The following is a 19,272-nucleotide window of genomic DNA, read 5'->3' on the forward strand; positions in this document are numbered from 1 at the left end:
CTGCATGCATTTATATATATATATGTATAAAATATTCTTTTAGTCGCTGATACATGGACCTTTTTACATTTAAAGATCAGCTGATCATTTTATATACATTGTACATTTATCCTTGGGATTCAGTGTACATAAGTTAAGCATATTTAACCCATTTTTTATCTACACATTACCAAAATCAGTTTTTTAACTCTATACCAGCTAGAGTTACCTGTTTGTTATAGCAGTTCTTTTATAAATTATCATCACAAGGACTTACTGATACAAAAATAATAAGAGTTTTTGAGATATAATCTGAGTAAAGCATTTAAAGTTTCTAAGCACCTTGAAATCTAGCACAATTTTCAAAAACTGGTTTGATTCAAAAGTGTTACTTTTAGGGTCTTCCTGTTGACAGAATTCAACAGTCTTTACAATATACTTACCTTTGTGAGTGTAGGATATCTGTTTCTGGTATTATTGCAAACTTCATTATATTCATGATGAGAGGTAGTGACAGGTACCTAAAAAAACAGAAAGACATAAACTAAACTCTAGCTCCTTAATTTATCAGCACAGAACTTCTTATTTTGGTTCGAAACATCAGCACATTTTGAGTGTTCCCTTTGTTTTAGGGTTTGATTTTGTAAATAAGGTTTTCTTTCTACAGTTGTATTATTTTGTGTTTGTAGTTTATAGTGATGTACTTCTTTTTATGTGTTTAGCCGTATATGTGGGAGTCCATGTCCTGCAGTGTGGCCTGATGTAATCAAACTGCCGTATTTCAACACCATGAAACCAAAGAAGCAGTATCGTCGAAAGTTAAGAGAAGAATTTGTTTTGTAAGAAGGGGATGCTTAAACACCCATATTGCACTGAATTTTTCTTTTTGTTATTTGTTGTGAATTCTAAATGTCACTGTATCCTCTGTTGACTCAAGAGTAGACCTATCACAATTCTTCTGTCATTTTGAGTTTCCATTTCTACATGCAATTTACCATTTGACTACCATATGGCATCAGTGGTTTGGTTTTCTGTGTTAGATTAGGTGCTTACAGGAAAGAACTTTAATAGCATTTTCGGTTTTAAACATTTTTCAAGTTACTTGAGCTCAGGTTTTTATTTTGCTGTTGGAAACTATTCTGTTCACTTCTTAATTTAGTTTTACAACAGCTAACTAACTGCTCATAAAGTAATAAAGTATATTATTTTTTGTCAAAATTTAGAATAATGGTTACAAAAATATGTAAAAACATTTTTCAAAGGAAAATTAGAATTTATTGGAGTATTGTAAACATGTTATAAAATGCTAGTTTTTGAAATAAGCTTCCAAAGAAACATTAAACTTGTTTCAAAGAACATGTGTGACTTTTGTATTCTTCTCATGTCAGTATTCCTGCAGCTGCACTAGACTTATTTGATTACATGCTCGCCTTGGATCCTAGTAAGCGCTGCACTGCAGAACAAGCTCTTCAGTGTGAGTTCCTGCGGGATGTGGAACCCTCAAAAATGCCTCCACCAGAGTAAGTGACTTTATCGTTATTAGATCCCATGTATAAAGAATCTGGACAGTTTTAATAACATCTGTATATAACTATCAGAAGCTTTTCCATTATTAGTTAAGTCAAAAGAAATAAAATAATAGTAAAACACCTAATTTGCACATCTGGAATGCAGAACCTTGCTTTTAATGTTCAGCTAATCATAGGACTAGCAAATGTAGCCTCTAGCTAATTTTATTAATGTATTTTAACTCTTAAGAAAATACTACTGCTGCAGCTTATTACTGTAGTATCCATACTATTGCTTATACTACTAGTTGGTATTGCTAAAATTTTGAGTGCTAAAGTTAAACATTTTTTGTGTTTAATCTTTATAGTCCTCTCAGGTGGATGTTATTATTATCATCGCCATTTTACAAAGGAGGAAGCAGGCTCAAAGAGGTTAAAAAACTTGCCCAAGAATACAAATATAGTAACAGGTGGCAGAGCCAGCTCCCAAAATTAAGTTAGTCCAATAAGAGAAAGAAGTTATGAAATATTCTTTGGCAAACTATATAATAGAAAATTTTTATCACTGGATAGAATAATATTAGTATCAAAAGTCTTTATAGAGTAAGTTTATTATCCAGTGGTGGGGGTATGGAATGCATAGAGTTGGGGAGTCAGAACAGCTGGATTCTTGAAATTTCACTCTCTTGCAGCTCCTCTAATTTCTCTAGAATTAGATTTGGGAAAAGGTGAGGAGACAGCAGTTCATTTGGTTCTTGGTAGGATCTAGAGACTTTGTAGGGATTTTCTTAATTTTAAAATGATGATGAGCATCATAAAAGCAAGCCTATCCCTATAATAAAATATTTTCATGTAATACAGTTTATATATTATAAATGAACAAACATGGGCTTTGGAGTTCAGATCTTGACTCTTCCACTTTTCACTTAGATTGGGCTTCCTGTATTTCTGAGGCCATCATATTCAGCTTCATTACATTTTTGCTGTTCATGAATAGCTTTTGTGGGACAATTTGAAAGGCATTGAGGACGTATCATCTGACATGTTGAGGGAACTGAATTATTCATTATTGAATTGTTTCATTTAAATATTTTTTAAGTTATTTTTTTGCTTATCAGTAGATATCAGCAGTCTTGAAACTTTGGCTCTAGTATCCCTTCAAAGAATTTTTTTCAATTTTGGGTTTGAAAAATTGTCTAAAACAGAAAAATAATACAGTGAGCATTCATATATCCTTCACATAGATTCACCAAATACATTAATATTTGGACACAGACACATTTGATTTATCACTCTATATAAACCTTTTTTCTGAACTGTTTAAATGTTATATTGTAGACGTGACATTTCATTTATAAATAATTCATATGTACCTATAAGAACTACAACTTAATTTTGTATAACTATAGTACCATTATAAAGCATAACAAATTTAACATTACAATATCTAATAGTCATATTTCTCCAGTTTTTCCTGTAATCAAATTATAGCTATTATTTTTTTATGGCAGTGGGGAATGAAGAATTTATTCAGACCTTACACATTTCATTTAGCTTTCATGTCCCTTCAGCCTTTAATTACTCTTTGGGGAGGGTTTTTATAACATTGACATTTTTGAAGAGTTGAAGCTAGCTATTTTGAAAAACATTATAAAAATCTAGCTTTAATTGTTTTCTTGTGATCAGAATTAGAATATCTTTTGTGATCAGAATTAGAATATCTTTTGGGGTTGAGGCAGGCAAGAGTACTACCTAGGTACTAATGTGTGCTTCCCGCTGTATCATATCAAGGGGAACATAATGCAATTTTTTCCCCATTATTGGCAGTGGGAGTTGACTTGTAGTTTAAAATAGTACACATGAAAAACTTCTGATAAAACTATATCAAAGTATATTTTTAACTGACATCTAACTTCTTAAATCAAGGGTTTAAATAGTTGCAAAAGTTGTAATTATCAGTGTGTCATAAATGTTGACACTTAAATGGAGCAGTTACATCATTCTTAAAAACATTCAGTGGAATCAGAATGTCTTAGCATCTTTATATTCACAAACATTCACTTAGAAAATGTATGAAGAAACTCGACATTGTTCATTTTTAACTTATATTGATTCTGCAGGGGTTTGTTTATTTTCGAGTCCTCACACAAGGATATGTTTATTGACTTTAGAGGGAGAGAGAGAGAGAAACATTGAACGTTGCCTCCTGCATGTGCCCCAACCAGAGATTGAACCTGCAACCTAGGTATGTGCCCTGACCAGGGATTGAACCCGCAGCTCTTTCAGTGTACGGGATGATGCTCCAACCAAGTGAGCCACCTGACCAGGGCATTCTTCTGCAGGTTTTTAGTGCAACACATATTTTTGCTTGAAAGTTTTATATTGATTATACTATTACACATCTTTAAAATAAGTATATGTATACATATAAATGGAAATTGAATTTTTAAAATCTGACTACAAAGCTCTCTCTTCTTGAATTTGTCATTGCAAATATTAATAGTACATATTTCAGTTAAGAAAAGAAAGTTAAATTTTATTGGAAATGCAACATAATGAAGTAAATAGGGCTGAGATTTTTTTCCCTATGTAATTTGCATATCTATCAATTGTACATATTCTAGAATGAAACATAGTTCCACATTAATTTCAGTTTTATTTTAATCAGTACCCTTGTGAACAAGCATTTGAGAATAAGTGGGGTTTTGTCATAGTTATATCATTGAATTCTTTGAAATCCCTCCATATTATGCCCCCAAATCATACAGTAATCTGTCATCAAAAATTATTTTAATGATCTTTCAGGTGTAAACATATGATTTTTTTCTCCTTTAACTTTTTGACAGTAAAGATGTGGAAACCATATGACTTGCCAAAAGATATGTTACTCAGTCATTAATCATTTAATTTTTTAAATTGGGGAAAGTAAACCAAAGAAACTTTATGAATACTTATTTAATCCACTATACTTAGAATAGGGTAGAAAGTCAGCATGTAATTTTAGTGTTGCTTTACCAATCAATTTATTAAATTGTGTTTTTTATTACATTTTTTTAAAAATATGTTTTTGTCCATACCTTGGAACTATAGATGTATCCCATTCAGTTTATGAAAAATGTCTGCCACATAACCTAATTAGAAACACTGTTCATATTGTCAAATGTATCACCTAAATTTACTCAGTTTTTATTAGAACATAGCTTTTTTTTTCCATTAAAAGTAAGTGTTAATGCACATTTTGGTGAAAATTCTGTAAAGCAGTAATAAGTTAGGGGGTACATCAAATTTTGTTAGATACATCACTAACGCAGTCAGTTATAATGATGTCAATGTAATATTTAAATAAAAAGTTACATAAACAATATTATCCTCATTTTGTAATATGTAATAAAATTACAAATTATTTATGCACTAAGGACTATGAAAAAAGGCATGGTATTCTTTCAGGAAATATGTTTATGTATTAAACTGTTCTGATCAATTTTTTTGGAATAATCAAGTGAGAGTAGGTTATAAAAAAAAAACACAAAAATAACTCTATTAATTGTATTAGATGTCCTAACTTTCCAATGTATTTAGTGAAAAGGAAAAAGTATAGCTGTTAAAAAATAAATCAGAATGGCAGCTATGCTATAATTTTAATTTTCCTTAATAGCAACTATAAAGCATTAAACAATTTATAAGATAAAATATCAACTTTATTAGAATAAATATTTCATGATGTGATTTGATTAAAAATAGCTTTAAGCTACCATATTAAATGATAAGTGTTATCACACATGAATATAGCGCCTATGTCGGAGCACTTACATAAGTTAACATATATTACCTCTACCCCATAAGGTATTGTTATCTCTTTTTTTTTTTAAGATTTTATTTATTTATTTTTAGAGAGGGAAGGGAGAGAGATAGAGAGAGAGAGAAACATCAATGTGGGATTGCTGGGAGTCATGTCCTGCAACCCAGGTATGTACCCTGACTGGGAATCGAACCTGCGACACTTTGGTTTGCAGCCCAAGCTCAATCCACTGAGCTACGCCAGCCAGGGCATGTTATCTCATTTTTAAAGACAAGGTGACTGGGGCACAAAGGTCATTACTTGCCTCATGAGACACAATAGGTAAGTGGCTGAACCAATATTTGAGCCTTCAGAAAAGCATATGAAAATTTATTCATCTAAGAAAACATTGTCCTACTATATCTGTGAGTCAGCATCACTAACCTGTACTGTTTTAGCTATTTGTTGGATAATGTTTATCTTTCCTGGAGATGAGTTTTAAAATCATCCATGTAGAATACTTTACATTCAAATTACCTTTTAGTGGAATTTTTTTTGCGTTACTCTTATGGGACTCTTTCTTTCACAAGTTCTATGCATTCCCTGAACGTTGGGATGGAGGAAGTGAAATCACTCCAGTCACTGCACTACTGCAGTATATCTGAATTCAGAATATCCCAACAGAGGCTAAGGCTACACATCTTAAAATACACATTCACAAAGACACACATGCAAAGGGAGAGAGTGAGAGAAGAGAGAAAGGAAAGGCTTTGGCGGGATTATGATGCCTTATAGCTTCCCAATATCAATATTTCAAATTGTCCCTTTGTTTGTTACTCCAGGAGGTTTTTACACGCTGAGGCAATGCACCATAGTAAGATGGCTGAGAGGTATGCCTTCGTTTTGTTTTTGGACCTCAGGTGCATAGACTTGATTTAATCATAATCCTTGTGTCACTCATCATTGGTCCATGCATGGCTCTCTTTTTTTTCTTTTAGTTATGTGATTTGATTAGTTATTTCAAATGGTATTGATAAGCACCCATGAGCCCACCAAATAAAAGCTAGATTCTTAAAAATAACCTACTTGAATCGCATCATACCTTCTCCCTTCCCCCTGGTCCTATCCCATGACATACATCCCTTTGCCTTCCTCCACCTGAGGTAACCATCATCCCTGTTTTCTTTTGTATATAATTTTGTTGACATCTATATGTACTCATAACAATTTATATTTTTAAATTTTAGTTGTTTTTAATTTTATACGGATTGTCATGGTGTTTGTATTGTAATCTTTTGGGAATGACCTTGCTTTATTTAATATTATATTACATAGCTAAGAGTCAACCATATTGTTGTATATGTCCTTATTTTATAACATGAGATAAGAGTATTTGCAAAAGAGTAAGCATTAAGAATTTACTGAATGTGCAGGCCATGCCCAAAGATCCATTTTAGGAAAGAGGACATATGGATATAGAAATTCTTTTAAAACAATTTTGGGTGTACCCCCTTAGAAAGTCTTCATGTACCCTTAGAGGAAAACATGTACAGGTTATAGACTGCAGATATATCACCAGGTTGGGACTGCTCAAGGGAATTTGTAGTTATTCTGGGCAAGTTTATTAACCTTTCCAAGCCTTAATTTTCTCACATTTAAGTAGATATCATGGTAACTTCCCATTGGATTATTAGGGTAAGAAGAAGATATTTATAAATCAATTATTTATGTCTTTCTTTAAGCAAAAGTTATTCTGCATTGTTATCAAGCTTATGAAATTACATTCAGGTAGAATTGTTTCAGAATTGAGGGTAAGTTTGATAGTTGCTAGTTGTTCCGAACTCTTTGTTGATGAGTAAAGAGCCTGGATTACCCATTATTAAAACACCTCTAGCATTAGTTTAATTCTAGAGCATTTGCTTACAGAAGCAAATATGAGAGCATTAAAAAGATAAAAGTTTTTACTAGAAAATTTTTAAGAAATGTTATGTCCTACCCTTTAGTACTTTTTAAACCTTGCATCTAATTTCTGCAAATGGCATCTCTTTTGCCTTTTGTCTTCATGTCATATTCAATATATTATGTGCTGTGATAGAACTGGCTTTGAAAGATTGCACCAAGGATAACTGTAACCTACTTTTATGACCATTTATTATTCTTCATTATAGTTTTAATAAATGATTATTTATTGATTATTCAGAAACCATAAAAAATAGTCTACTTATAAAGGTGACGTTTGGAAGGAGGTGGGGCATCAAGGTCAGTTTTTATTGGAAGAATTTATTAAGCCTATGTGTGAAGTCTTCAACAACTTTCAGGCGGGGGGAGTGGCAGCCTTGTTTGTATTTAGCTTTTTGTTGTTAAGAAATGCCACTGATGAACAGTTTTATTCTTTTTTTTTCTAGCCTTCCTTTATGGCAAGACTGTCATGAGTTATGGAGTAAAAAGCGAAGAAGACAGAAGCAGATGGGCATGACTGATGATGTTTCCACAATTAAAGCCCCCAGAAAGGACTTGTCTCTGGGCTTAGATGACAGCAGAACCAATACACCCCAGGGTGTGCTGCCAACTTCACAATTGAAATCTCAGGGCAACTCAAATGTAGCACCTGGTCAGTAATGCTTTCATGGGTTGGTTTTCTTTAAGTTGTTTTTTGGCTACTCTTGATTATATTGCTGTAGTGTTGAAGCATTTGAGGTTAAAATTTGAACATTAAGGTTTATTTACTGAACTTGACAGTTCATTGTTATTTGCTTGTGCCAGTACAGATGTGTCACAGATAGTGGCACCACGATGTTAAGGAATCTCAAGGTAAGATTAACTTATAAAAAGGCTTCAAATTACATGTGACTAGTCTTTACTCAGATTGCTCTACTTCCTTTTTTTCTCCTAGTGCAGGAGTCAGTAGGTCTTTTACGAACACTGTTCTCACTGGGGGTCAGCATTTAATGTCTGTTAATGCTTAAGATGTAAGATGGAAAAAAAAAAACAGGAAAATAGCCAAAAATTGTAATAGAACCTCTTTCATACTCTATAATATCCTCATTACTTTTTTTACAGTAATTTAATTTTTCTTTCATTATCATAAACTTAATTCTGCAATCCAGCTAGACTTGGAAGGGGTAAGGAAAATACGGAACCCAGTGAATTCTGGTGAGAAGATCATAATTACAGAACATTCCAAGCAGACTGGGGTAAAAGGGTGCTCTCCTGAGCTACAGAAGGAATGGTCAGGTTGTTAAGATGAAACACAAGTTAAATTTATGAGAGTTGTCCACAGGCAGCAGTGGTGATTTTCTTGTTGATCTTGCCATTCCTGCACCCAAAAATGCTCTCCATGGCTACCACAACATTCATGCCGTCTTCACCTGGCCAAAGATCACATGTTTGCCGTCCAACCACTCAGTTTGTAGTGCAAATGAAAAACCTGGTAGCATTGTGTTGGGTTCAGCATTTGCCATGAAACGAGATGCCTAAACCCATATGCTTCAGGATAAAATTTCTCATCATCAAATTTCTCTCCATAGATGGATTTTCCACCTGGGCCATTATGGCCTTGAAGTCACCACCTTGGTATATGAACCCTGAAATAATTATGTGAAAGCAGGAACTTTTATAACCAAGTCCTTGCTCCCCATTGCTCAGAGCATGAAAGTTTTCTGCTGTCTTTCGAACTTTGTCTGCAAAGAACTCGAAGGAGACAAGGCCCAAGGGCTGTTGGTTGACAGTGATGTTGAAAACACTGTGGGGTTGACAGGGCAGCAGCATCTGCAAGTCTGCAGATTACTCTTAATAAATTTCCCATTATATTATAGAGTCTCAAAAGTTGTATAAGATTGAATCTCTTCAGTGTTATCTTTAAAAAATGGAATCCACTCCCTCACTTGGCCTCAAAAAAACAGAAAGCATTTATCTTTAGTTTAATTTTCTTATGAAGGCAGAGGCAGATATGACATAAATACAGGCATACTTTGTTTTCTTTTTTAAAAACTTTTGTTTATTTCTAGAGAGAGTGGAAAGGAGGGAGAAAGACAGGGAAACAAGAATGAGAGAGAAACATTGATCAGTTGCCTCTCACATGTGCCCAAATGGGACCAGGCCCACAACCCAAGCATGTGTCCTGATTGGGAATCAAACTGGCAACCTTGTGCTTTGCGGGTTGATGCACAACCAACTGAGCTAACCAGTCAGGGCCAGGCATACTTTGTTTTATTATGTTATGCCTTATTGCACTTCACAGATAATTGCAATTTTCACAAAATCAAAGTTTGTGGCAACCCTACATTGAGCAAGTATATTGGTGCTATCTTTCCAACAGCATTTGCTCACTTCGTGTCTCTGTATCACATTTTGGTAATTCTAAAAATATTTCAAGCTTTTCATCATTATTATATGTATTGTGATCAATGATCTTTGATGTTACTATTGTAATTGTTTTGGGATGCCACCACAGTGCCCATATAAGACCTTGTACTTAATTGATAAATGTATGATTGCTCCATTAACTTTCCCCCATCTCTCTTCCTGTTTGTGGGCCTCCTTATTCCCTGAGGCACAACAATATTGAAATTAGGTCAATTAACAACCTCATAATGGCCTCTAAGTGTTCAAATAAAAGGAAGAGACACATCTCATTTTAAATCAAAAGCTAGAAATGATTAAGTTTAGTGTTTAGTAAGGCAGGCATCTTGGATGCAATGATAGGTGGAAAGCTGGGCCTCTTGTGCCAGTTAGGCAAGTAGTGAATGCAAAGAAAAAGTTCTTTAAGGAAATTAAAAGTACTATAGTAAAAACAAGATTAAGAAGGCAGAATAGCCTTATTAATATACAGTAAGTTTTAGTGGTCTGGATAGAAGATCAAACCAACTACAACATTCTCCAAAGCTGCAGCCTAATCCAAAGCAAGGCCCTAACTCTCAGTTCTGTGATGGCTAAGAGAGGTAAGAAATCTGCACAAGAAGTATTTGAAGCTAGCAGAGATTGCTTCATGAGATTTAAGGAGAGAAGCCACCTTCATAATATAAAAGCACAGAGCAAAGCAGCAAGTACTGATGTAAAAGCTGCAGCAAGCTATCAGAAAATATAGCTAATTAATGAAGGTATCACACTAAACAACTACAATAAACAACAGATTTTCAGTGTAGGTAAAACAGCAGATGCCATCTAGGAGTTTGATAGCTAGACAGAAGTCAAGGTCTAGGCTGACTTCAAAGGACAGACTGACTGTGTTGTTAGGGGCCAGTGCTGTTGGTGACTTGAAGTTGAAGCCAATGCCATTTACCATTCCTAAAATCCTAGAGTTCTTAATAATTACACTAAATCTACACTGCCTGTGCTTTATAAATAGGACAACAATGCCTGGACAACAGCACAGCTGTTTACAACATAGTTCATTGAGTATCATAAGCCTGCTACTGAGGCCTCCTGCTCAGCAGAAGACATTCTCTTTAGAATATTACTGCTTTTTGTCAGTGCACCTGGTCATCACCCAAGACCTTTGAAGGAGATGTACAATGAGATTAATGTTGTTTTCATGCCTGTTAACACAACATCCATGTACAGCTCATGGATCAAGTAGTAATTTCAACTTTGAAGTCTTACTATTTTGTAAAAAATATATTTAGTGAGGGTATAACTGCCATAGAGAGTCATATGATGGATTTGGGTTAAGTAAACTGAAAACCTTCTGCAAAGGATTCACCAGTCTATGTGTCATTAAGAACATTCATGATTTGTGGAAAGATATTGAAATATCAGCATTAACAGGCATTTGGAAGAAGATGATGCCAACCGAAATGGATGACTCTGAGGATTCAAGACTTCAGGGGAGGAAGTAAGATGTGTTAGAGCAAGAGAACTAGAAGCAGAAGTGGACCCTGAAGATGTGACTGAATTGCTACAATCTCATGATAAAACTTCAACAGATGAGAGTTGTTTCTTATGGAAGAGAAAAGAAAATGGTTTTCTGAGCTAGAATCTACTTCTGATGAAGATGCTGTGAAGACTGTTGAAATGACAACAAAGATTTGAGAATATTTCATATAAATAGTTGATAAAGCAGTTTCAGGGTTTGAGAGGTTTGACACCAATTTTGAAAGAAGTTCTACTTTGGTAAAGTGCTATCAAATAGCATATCATGCTACAGAAGAAATGTTTGTGAAAGGAAGAGTCAGTTGATGTGGCAAACTTCATTGTTGTCTTACTTTAAGAAATTGCCACAGCCACTCCAATCTTTAGCAGCCAACACCCTGATCAGTCAGCAGCCATCCACATCAAGGCAAGACACTCCATCAGTGAAAAGGTTACTGACTGGCTGAAGGCTTATATGATGGTTAGCATTTTTTAGCAACAAAGCATTTTTATTAAAGCATTTTTTATTATATATACCTTTTTTTTACTAAAAAAAAAGGTATATATATTATATTTTTAGACATAATGCTATTGCATACCTGATAGTAAACATAACTTATGTATGCACTGGGAAACCAAAAAATGGATGTTGACTTGCTTTATTGCAATACTTTGTGTGCAGCCAAACCAGCACTATTTCCAGGGTATGCCTGTGTGTGTGTCTTAAAAGTACCCTAGTACTTATTAAGAGATAGGTAAATATTGATTTGTTCTTTAATACTTATCCCATGTAATCTACAAGCTCGTACTTGACCTTGGTCAGACTACATTAAAGTGTTGATACGTGTTACTTTAAAAGCCAGAAGCAATTGCTATTTGTTCTAGAGAAGCATTCTTCAGAATTTCTCAAAATAGTGATTTCCCCTTGTACATGAAAATATATTCGGTATACAAAGATTTGGAAAACACATCTATTGCACACACCATGAAGTCTGTGTACATCAAGTTCAGTATTATTTCTTTTCATGTTAAAAAATGGGTAAAATAAGGAGAAAGGCAAAATAGAATCAACAGGAAGTTTTCTTAATTTGTATATAGGTTACACGTTTTTTACACCTACTACTGGAACGATCTGAAATGGCTTTAATAAGTGTGAATAGTGGTCAGTTGTCTCAGGTGACAGTTGTCATATTCCATAATAAGACTATCAGGTCTTTATTTCTATTCCTATTCATGAAACTGTTGTCCTTATTCCACTATCAAACCTAGTGGCATAGAGGCTAGTTATTTCACTCTATTTTAGCTGGTAAAAAATGAATTGCCTTTTGTGGGCTCATTTTGTTGTTGTTTCTTATCTACATATTAACAGCCCTATTAATGGTGAAGAGGTTTCTTTTTATTTTGTTTTTCTTTTATTTTTATTGATTTTTAGAGAGAGAGATACCAGTTTGTTGGTCCATTTATTTATGCAGTCGTTGGTTGATTCTTATATGTGCCCTGACTGAGGATCGAACCCATAACCTTGGCATATTGGGATGATGCTCGAACCAACTGAGCTACCTGGCCAGACCAATTTTTTTTTAACTATTAAGTGAGAATTCTGTATGTTTTTTTTTAAATAGGAATGTATTCTCTTTGCTTTATTTTCTTTATTAATCAGTAAATGTCTTGAAATAAGGAAATGCCATTTTTGTAGAGGGAGATACCATAGTTAAAGATTACTTCTCCGAGCTCACACAGAGACTGCTTCTGTTAATAGAGAAATGAAAGGGAAAACAGGAAAACTGGCCCATGAGGTATAGTAATCAGACTTTGTTCCTTATTAATGCTGCAGGTCACGAGAATAACTTGCAAAAGATTGTTATGAATTAGTCTAAAAATCATAATAAAAGGAATCTCAAAATCTATAGAGTGTATAAAGAGACAGTATTATAAGTTTTTCATTGTTTTGGAGTTTCATTTCTATGTAGTTATGGAAATTGTTTATCAGAGTCTGTATTATCACCTAACATATTTATATACATTTGAGCTATGTTATACAGGGATGGGCAAAAGTAGGTTAATAATAATAAATACAATAATTAATGAATAAATAATACATGAATAAACTCTGCATAATCACAACTATAAACCTACTTTTGTCTGCCCCTGTACATGACTCAAATAACCTTGCACAAACCTGAATTTGTTTTGCTGGTGATGAGTTAATATCTTTACCCAAAACTAACTTAAAATTAAGTTACTTAAAGTAACTTAAAATTTTAAAAAAGTAATTTGAATAAAGTACACTTTATTGAAGAGTCTACAACATCCTAATTTGAATTATCTATAAATATAAGGTTAGGTTCTTAGATAATAAGCATTATTTTAGATAAGCAGTAGTTGAGAATACTGGGTTCAAATCTTAATTCTGCCACTTACAGAGTTTGTGACCTTAGGCAAGTTATTTACTATTTCTGGATGTCAGTTTCTTCTTCATTAAAAAATTGGGCTAATAATAGAGCATGCCTTATATTGTTGTTGTGAGTAATAAAGGACATAAAATGCCTATAAAGTACCTGACACTGTAGCTATCATCATCATTATCTAGTTACCATTCACAGGTGATATTTCCTGGTTATATTTATAGTGTGAGAGTCTTGATTTTCCTTTTGAAGTATTTACCCCTAAGATAATTTATTCAACACAGACCACAGTTCTTTTTTTGTTGTAATTTATATGCAGCTAAATCTTAAATGTATATGAAATTAAACTAGACCGAGATTCCCTTTTCACAGTGTTTCTTAAACACTGTCCTACAAATATTCACTTTCGTATGGTCATACAGAGCCATTTTGTGGGTGGGGGAGCTGTAGATTATGGCAATTCTAATTAATATAATTATAATACTAATTATATTAATATAATTAATATAAACTTTGTCTTGAGTAAAAACAGGCCCTGGACAGCAGTTAAACCACAGTGAATTGGCAATTCTATTAAACCTGCTACAATCTAAAACAAATGTTAATATGGCTGATTTTGTCCAAGTGTTGAACATTAAGGTAAACTTTGAGACTCATCAGCAGCTAAGTAAAATAAACCTCCCTGCTGGAATTTTGGCAACAGGTGAAAAACAGACAGATCCATCAACACCACAACAGGAGTCTTCGAAACCATTGGGAGGAATTCAGCCTTCTCAGAGCCTCCAGCCTAAAGTGGAAACTGATGCTGCCCAGGCGGCTGTGCAGAGTGCATTTGCAGTTCTATTGACTCAGTTAATAAAGGCTCAGCAGTCAAAGCAGAAAGACGTGCTTTTAGAAGAAAGAGAAAATGGAGCAGGACACGAAGCATCATTACAGCTCAGGCCACCTCCAGAACCTAGCACTCCAGTATCATCAGGTAAGTATGCAAGTAGCAGACCACTCATGTAGCTGCATTCACACGGTTTTCTTGTTGGCAGTTATTATCTATAATGTGTGTTATTTAGTGGCATTGCTAAGAGATAGCTGACACTTCTCAGGGCTTAGGTTAGTTTTTTTTTTTTTTGTCTGTTTACTTCTAGGAATTGATTCTTTAGCAAATTAACCATGTGCAATATAACTCATTATTAGTTATATATAGATTTTTCTCATGTAAACCTATGGTTAAGAAGCAGCCTTTTACTCCAACTACAACAGGATGATTGACCAAGGCAGAAATTTTGCATATATAGTAGCTTTTGTTCTTCAAGCAATAAATAGGTATATAAGAGATTTTTCAGTCACCATAGACTTAAATAGTAGCAGGCAATATTAGTACTTATATACCCTTTTCCTTTTTATTTAATTTTTTTCCTTTTCTTTTTTTTGGGGGGTAGTATGGGCAGAGATGGAACTTCTAATGCTCTTTAGGACCACCCACAGGAAACATTAACTATTTTGAACATTTAGTTTTCCACAGTAAATACTACTTTTTTTTTTTTTTTTTTGCCTTTTTTTTTCCACTTAGGGCAAGATGATCTCATCCAGCACCAAGACATGAGGATATTAGAACTCACACCAGAAGCAGACCGGCCTCGTATTCTGCCTCCTGATCAACGACCTCCTGAACCACCTGAACCACCACCAGTCACTGAAGAAGATCTGGATTATCGGACAGAAAACCAGCACGTACCCACTACTAGCTCTTCATTAACTGACCCTCATGCTGGAGTGAAAGCAGCCCTGTTGCAGCTACTAGCTCAGCATCAGCCCCAAGATGATCCTAAAAGAGAAGGTGGTATTGATTACCAGACAGGAGATACTTATGCATCCACTTCAGACTACAAGGACAATTTTGGACACTCTTCTTTCTCTTCCGCTCCTTATGTTAGTAATGATGGTCTAGGAGGTAGCTCTGCTCCACCATTGGAACGACATAGCTTCATTGGAAACTCAGATATTCAGTCTTTGGATAACTACAGTACTACTTCATCTCATTCTGGTGGTCCACCTCAGCCTTCTGCCTTTCCTGAGTCATTTCCCAGTTCAGTAGCTGGATATGGAGACATTTACCTCAATACTGGTCCCATGTTATTTAGTGGAGACAAGGACCATAGATTTGAATATAGCCATGGCCCCATTGCAGTCCTGGCAAACAGCAGTGACCCTTCTACAGGGCCAGAGAGTACTCATGCTTTGCCAGGAAAGATGCACAACTATAACTATGGTGGTACCTTACAGGAAAACCCAGGTGGCCCCAGCCTCATGCATGGACAGACCTGGACTTCTCCTGCCCAAGGACCTGGATATTCACAAGGATACAGGGGACACATTAGCACATCAGCTGGCAGAGGTCGAGGCAGAGGGCTACCATACTGAGTATCAGTTTTTCCTCAGGCACATCATTTTTATCTGGAAAGACTTTTCTAGCTGCAATTTAAGGCAGCAATCCAAGAGACTTGAATAATAATAATTCAACAACAGCTTTATTTTTATGTGAAAAGGGTCTTGCATACAATAGTTTTAAAAAAGACCAAAAAAAAAAAACCCCTGCTTAAATTCATGCTGTTCTAAAAACTAGATCTGTTGATTGTACATCTTCACAAATTCTAGCTAACGATTTTATTTTGTATTCTTGCAGTTTTAAGTGGATGCTAATATTAGGGACATAAAAGCTTTTATGGCCCTCTTGCAGTTTTGAACTATGCACATTTGTGCTTTTTTTTTTTTTTTGTACGTTTGGACCAACTTTTATGTAACAAACAACCAACCCCTCCCTTCTCCAGTTTTACAACAATCAGAAAGGGCACTGATTTACTTGGTATTTTTCTTTTTACAAAGCTACCTTTAGTCAAAGGTCACTGTCAGTCTTTGCACCTGCTTTCAGTGTTATTGTGAAAGGTGTACTTTGTGCTCATTTCAGAAAATAAAATATAACCTTTCTCTTGATGCAACAGTTTTATAAAAGAAATGGTCAATGTTATTTTTGTTTTATTTTGCAGATTATCATAACCTAGCAAAATGCATTCAAATGAAATAATGGGTTTTATATGAAAAATATGGGTGGGTTGGGGAGGGTAAGTAAGTGCCTTAACAGGTAAGCTTAAGGTCTGAAAAAGTACTTAACCTTTATACCCATTTGTCTTCTAAAGGGAATCAATATGTTTGTATTGAAGAGGAAGGGAGCTAGCTCTTGAGTGTTTGGGGTCTGCCTATTCAAGTCCTGTTAGATCCATTCTCTCTGCTTACCACACTTCCTCCTTTTTTGCCTCTCTTTGGGCTGTTACCTTCCACTACCATCTTCTCTTAGAGTAAAGAAAGGGAGTAGAACTGCAATCACTACTTTGTTACTTCTGATTAAGTTCTAAAAAGTTTTGTCATTTAAATGATTGAAAGTAATAGCTTAACGAGTATTTCAGAGTACAGTTTTCTTTTAGGCTTGCCGTATGTTTTTGTTTCCATTTGCCATGGATAATGGGAGGGCTTAGTAGCATAGAAGCAAGGCATAATAATAGAATTTGAATATCTGTTAATGTTCATGGGGGGAGGTGAGGCAAACACCATATTTTAAGTTAATACAATTGCCATTTTATGAAAAAAATAGCTTGTTAACTGGAAACATTGCCTAGATTGAATTTACTACAGCAAAGAAAAAGTGAAGGAAAACCTCTTATCTTCCCCTCCTCTCTACTTCTGTGAGGTTTATTAGGACTTTTGCCAGACTTAAAGCAACTTTAGTTCATTTCAACACTTTTTTTAAATTAAAAGCAACAAAGAATGATGGACAGATTCTTATTTAAACTGTGATGGTATCAAGTATAACTTTTTGTGCACACTCACACACACAGATAATTATAGAAAGGAACCAAAGTTAAATAACCAGTGTTTCGATGTTACTAAATGGAAAAATAGACTCTGGAAATGAGTTATGCTGATTAACCATTTTGTTTTAACCGTTCTCTCCTGATAACTTACTTTTTTATTGGAATCTTAAGTTGAAACAACAGTTACAGAATGGAAATTGTTCCAGTTCTAAAGTCAGTCTTTAAACCCTGTACCCCCTGTCTTACTTGTGAGACTTCGTTTAAAATAGTACATGGTGACAGTAAGAATACTTTAAAATTTACCATTTTATAGCTAAAAATGATGTCAGTTAACCATTTTATTTTTTATTGGATTTTTTTTTGTTGGGGAGAAGTGAACGAAAGAAAAAGTTATTTTGCTTTTATTTGGATGTTAAGTATTAACAACTTATAATGAAACTGCATTTTCAGGAAGTGAAGAAATATTTTGAATTTTTGCAAAATAGCTACAGTATTCAAGTATCTGAAATTTCAATATGGTGACTCTTAGACCTTTAGATCTTCCTATAAGTGACAGTATCTAAGTTATTCTTAATAGTCACACTTGTTAATTCTGACCATAGTAGCTAACATAAAATTGAAGATATTTATGTGACATGAATAGCCTGTGTTTTAAAAATTAAATATTTTATATAAAATTGAACTGTGTTTGGATAGTTTTTCTAATGAAACATTTCAGCTATGTATTTATGTTGCAAGAGTGGCTGGGAGGATAGGGAAATTATTGCTTGAAACTGAAAATTTGAACTGCAACTTTTAATATTACCCTAAGACAGTATTGATTGAGAGATATACCAATAATATTTTATGCACCACTTAGAAATAATATAGGCAATTAAACCACAACAGAATTGTAAGTAAGATGCATCAATATAAAGATACTTCCCAAATTCAGACATGTTACTATGTGAAAGAATGTCTTAAAATTGATGAAATGTGGTAGTAAAAATATTAATGTGTTCTATAACATTTAATATTTTTGTGAATTTGGACTAATAAGAGGAGGTTTGGGAAATTGCTATTTCTGTAGGTTATAAAAATTGCAGTAACCGCTGGGTATTCTTGAGTGAAATCTAAGGAACATAAAATATTGCTTGTTTTTTGGAAATAAACTGGTCAGATTGTAAATAAGATGATGAAAACAGAAAAGATTGACTTAGGAAAGGAAAATATTTGTTTCACATGTGAAATTCCTATGTGTATTTCCTAACACAAGCAAGGTTTTCTGCATGCAACTCATTAAGTTTCCCATCTTGAATCCATCATGTGTTGGAGAGTTGCAGTTACTCTTGTAATTTCAAAAAGACTCTAAGGGGTTCATTGATTAAAATGTTCATGGAGTGTGAATTAAGGTAATGTATTAGCTGTGATTCAGAATTTCATTCTGTTAGCAAATACATATTTTTTGCCTACCAAGTGCTAGGTATTATGCTAACAACTTAGAATAACATCAATAAACATGAAAGGCATTAAGTCATACTTCTAGTACGGTGACAATGAACAAGATTTAAAAAGTGTCTGGAAGGGCTAGTGGTATTTGCTGCTTGAAAATGTGAATGTCTTTATAAAATTTTAAAGTCATACTTGAAAAAGAAAGGTTCTGGAAAGAGAACTACTGGAAACTAAATTATGAAAATTTTTGTTGCATCTATCTAGTTTCCAGTAGGCCAATTTGTAGGACATACCAAGATTTCTTGAGAAAATTGGAAGGTAAATGGGTTCAATGCCTTGAAACTAATCTTACTGATAATTCAGAGTTAAAATTCTGCTATTTTTGCTGTTACTGAGAAGACCTGAGTTAGGGGGCTTCCCCTCCTGGGTTCTTGTCTCACTAGGGAGAAATGAAATCAGGT

General features: G+C 34.2%; 1 protein-coding gene and 1 pseudogene across 1 annotated transcript in view; one reads left to right on the forward strand and one right to left on the reverse strand.

Annotated features, from left to right (window-relative positions):
• CDK13 (cyclin dependent kinase 13) overlaps window positions 1–18,751 on the forward strand; it is a 142,781-nt gene extending 124,030 nt beyond the window's left edge. The window contains 5 exon segments of the mRNA XM_036010810.1: window positions 702–818; window positions 1,368–1,499; window positions 7,671–7,876; window positions 14,044–14,491; window positions 15,083–18,751. Coding sequence (XP_035866703.1) covers window positions 702–818; window positions 1,368–1,499; window positions 7,671–7,876; window positions 14,044–14,491; window positions 15,083–15,935 — 1,756 coding nt within the window. The 3' untranslated portion in view covers window positions 15,936–18,751.
• Window positions 6,175–6,236, reverse strand: LOC114508252 (annotated as a pseudogene).
• Window positions 18,752–19,272: the final 521 nt, after the last annotated feature.

This window comes from Phyllostomus discolor, chromosome 10 (assembly GCF_004126475.2).
Source record: "Phyllostomus discolor isolate MPI-MPIP mPhyDis1 chromosome 10, mPhyDis1.pri.v3, whole genome shotgun sequence".
NCBI lineage: Eukaryota > Metazoa > Chordata > Mammalia > Chiroptera > Phyllostomidae > Phyllostomus > Phyllostomus discolor.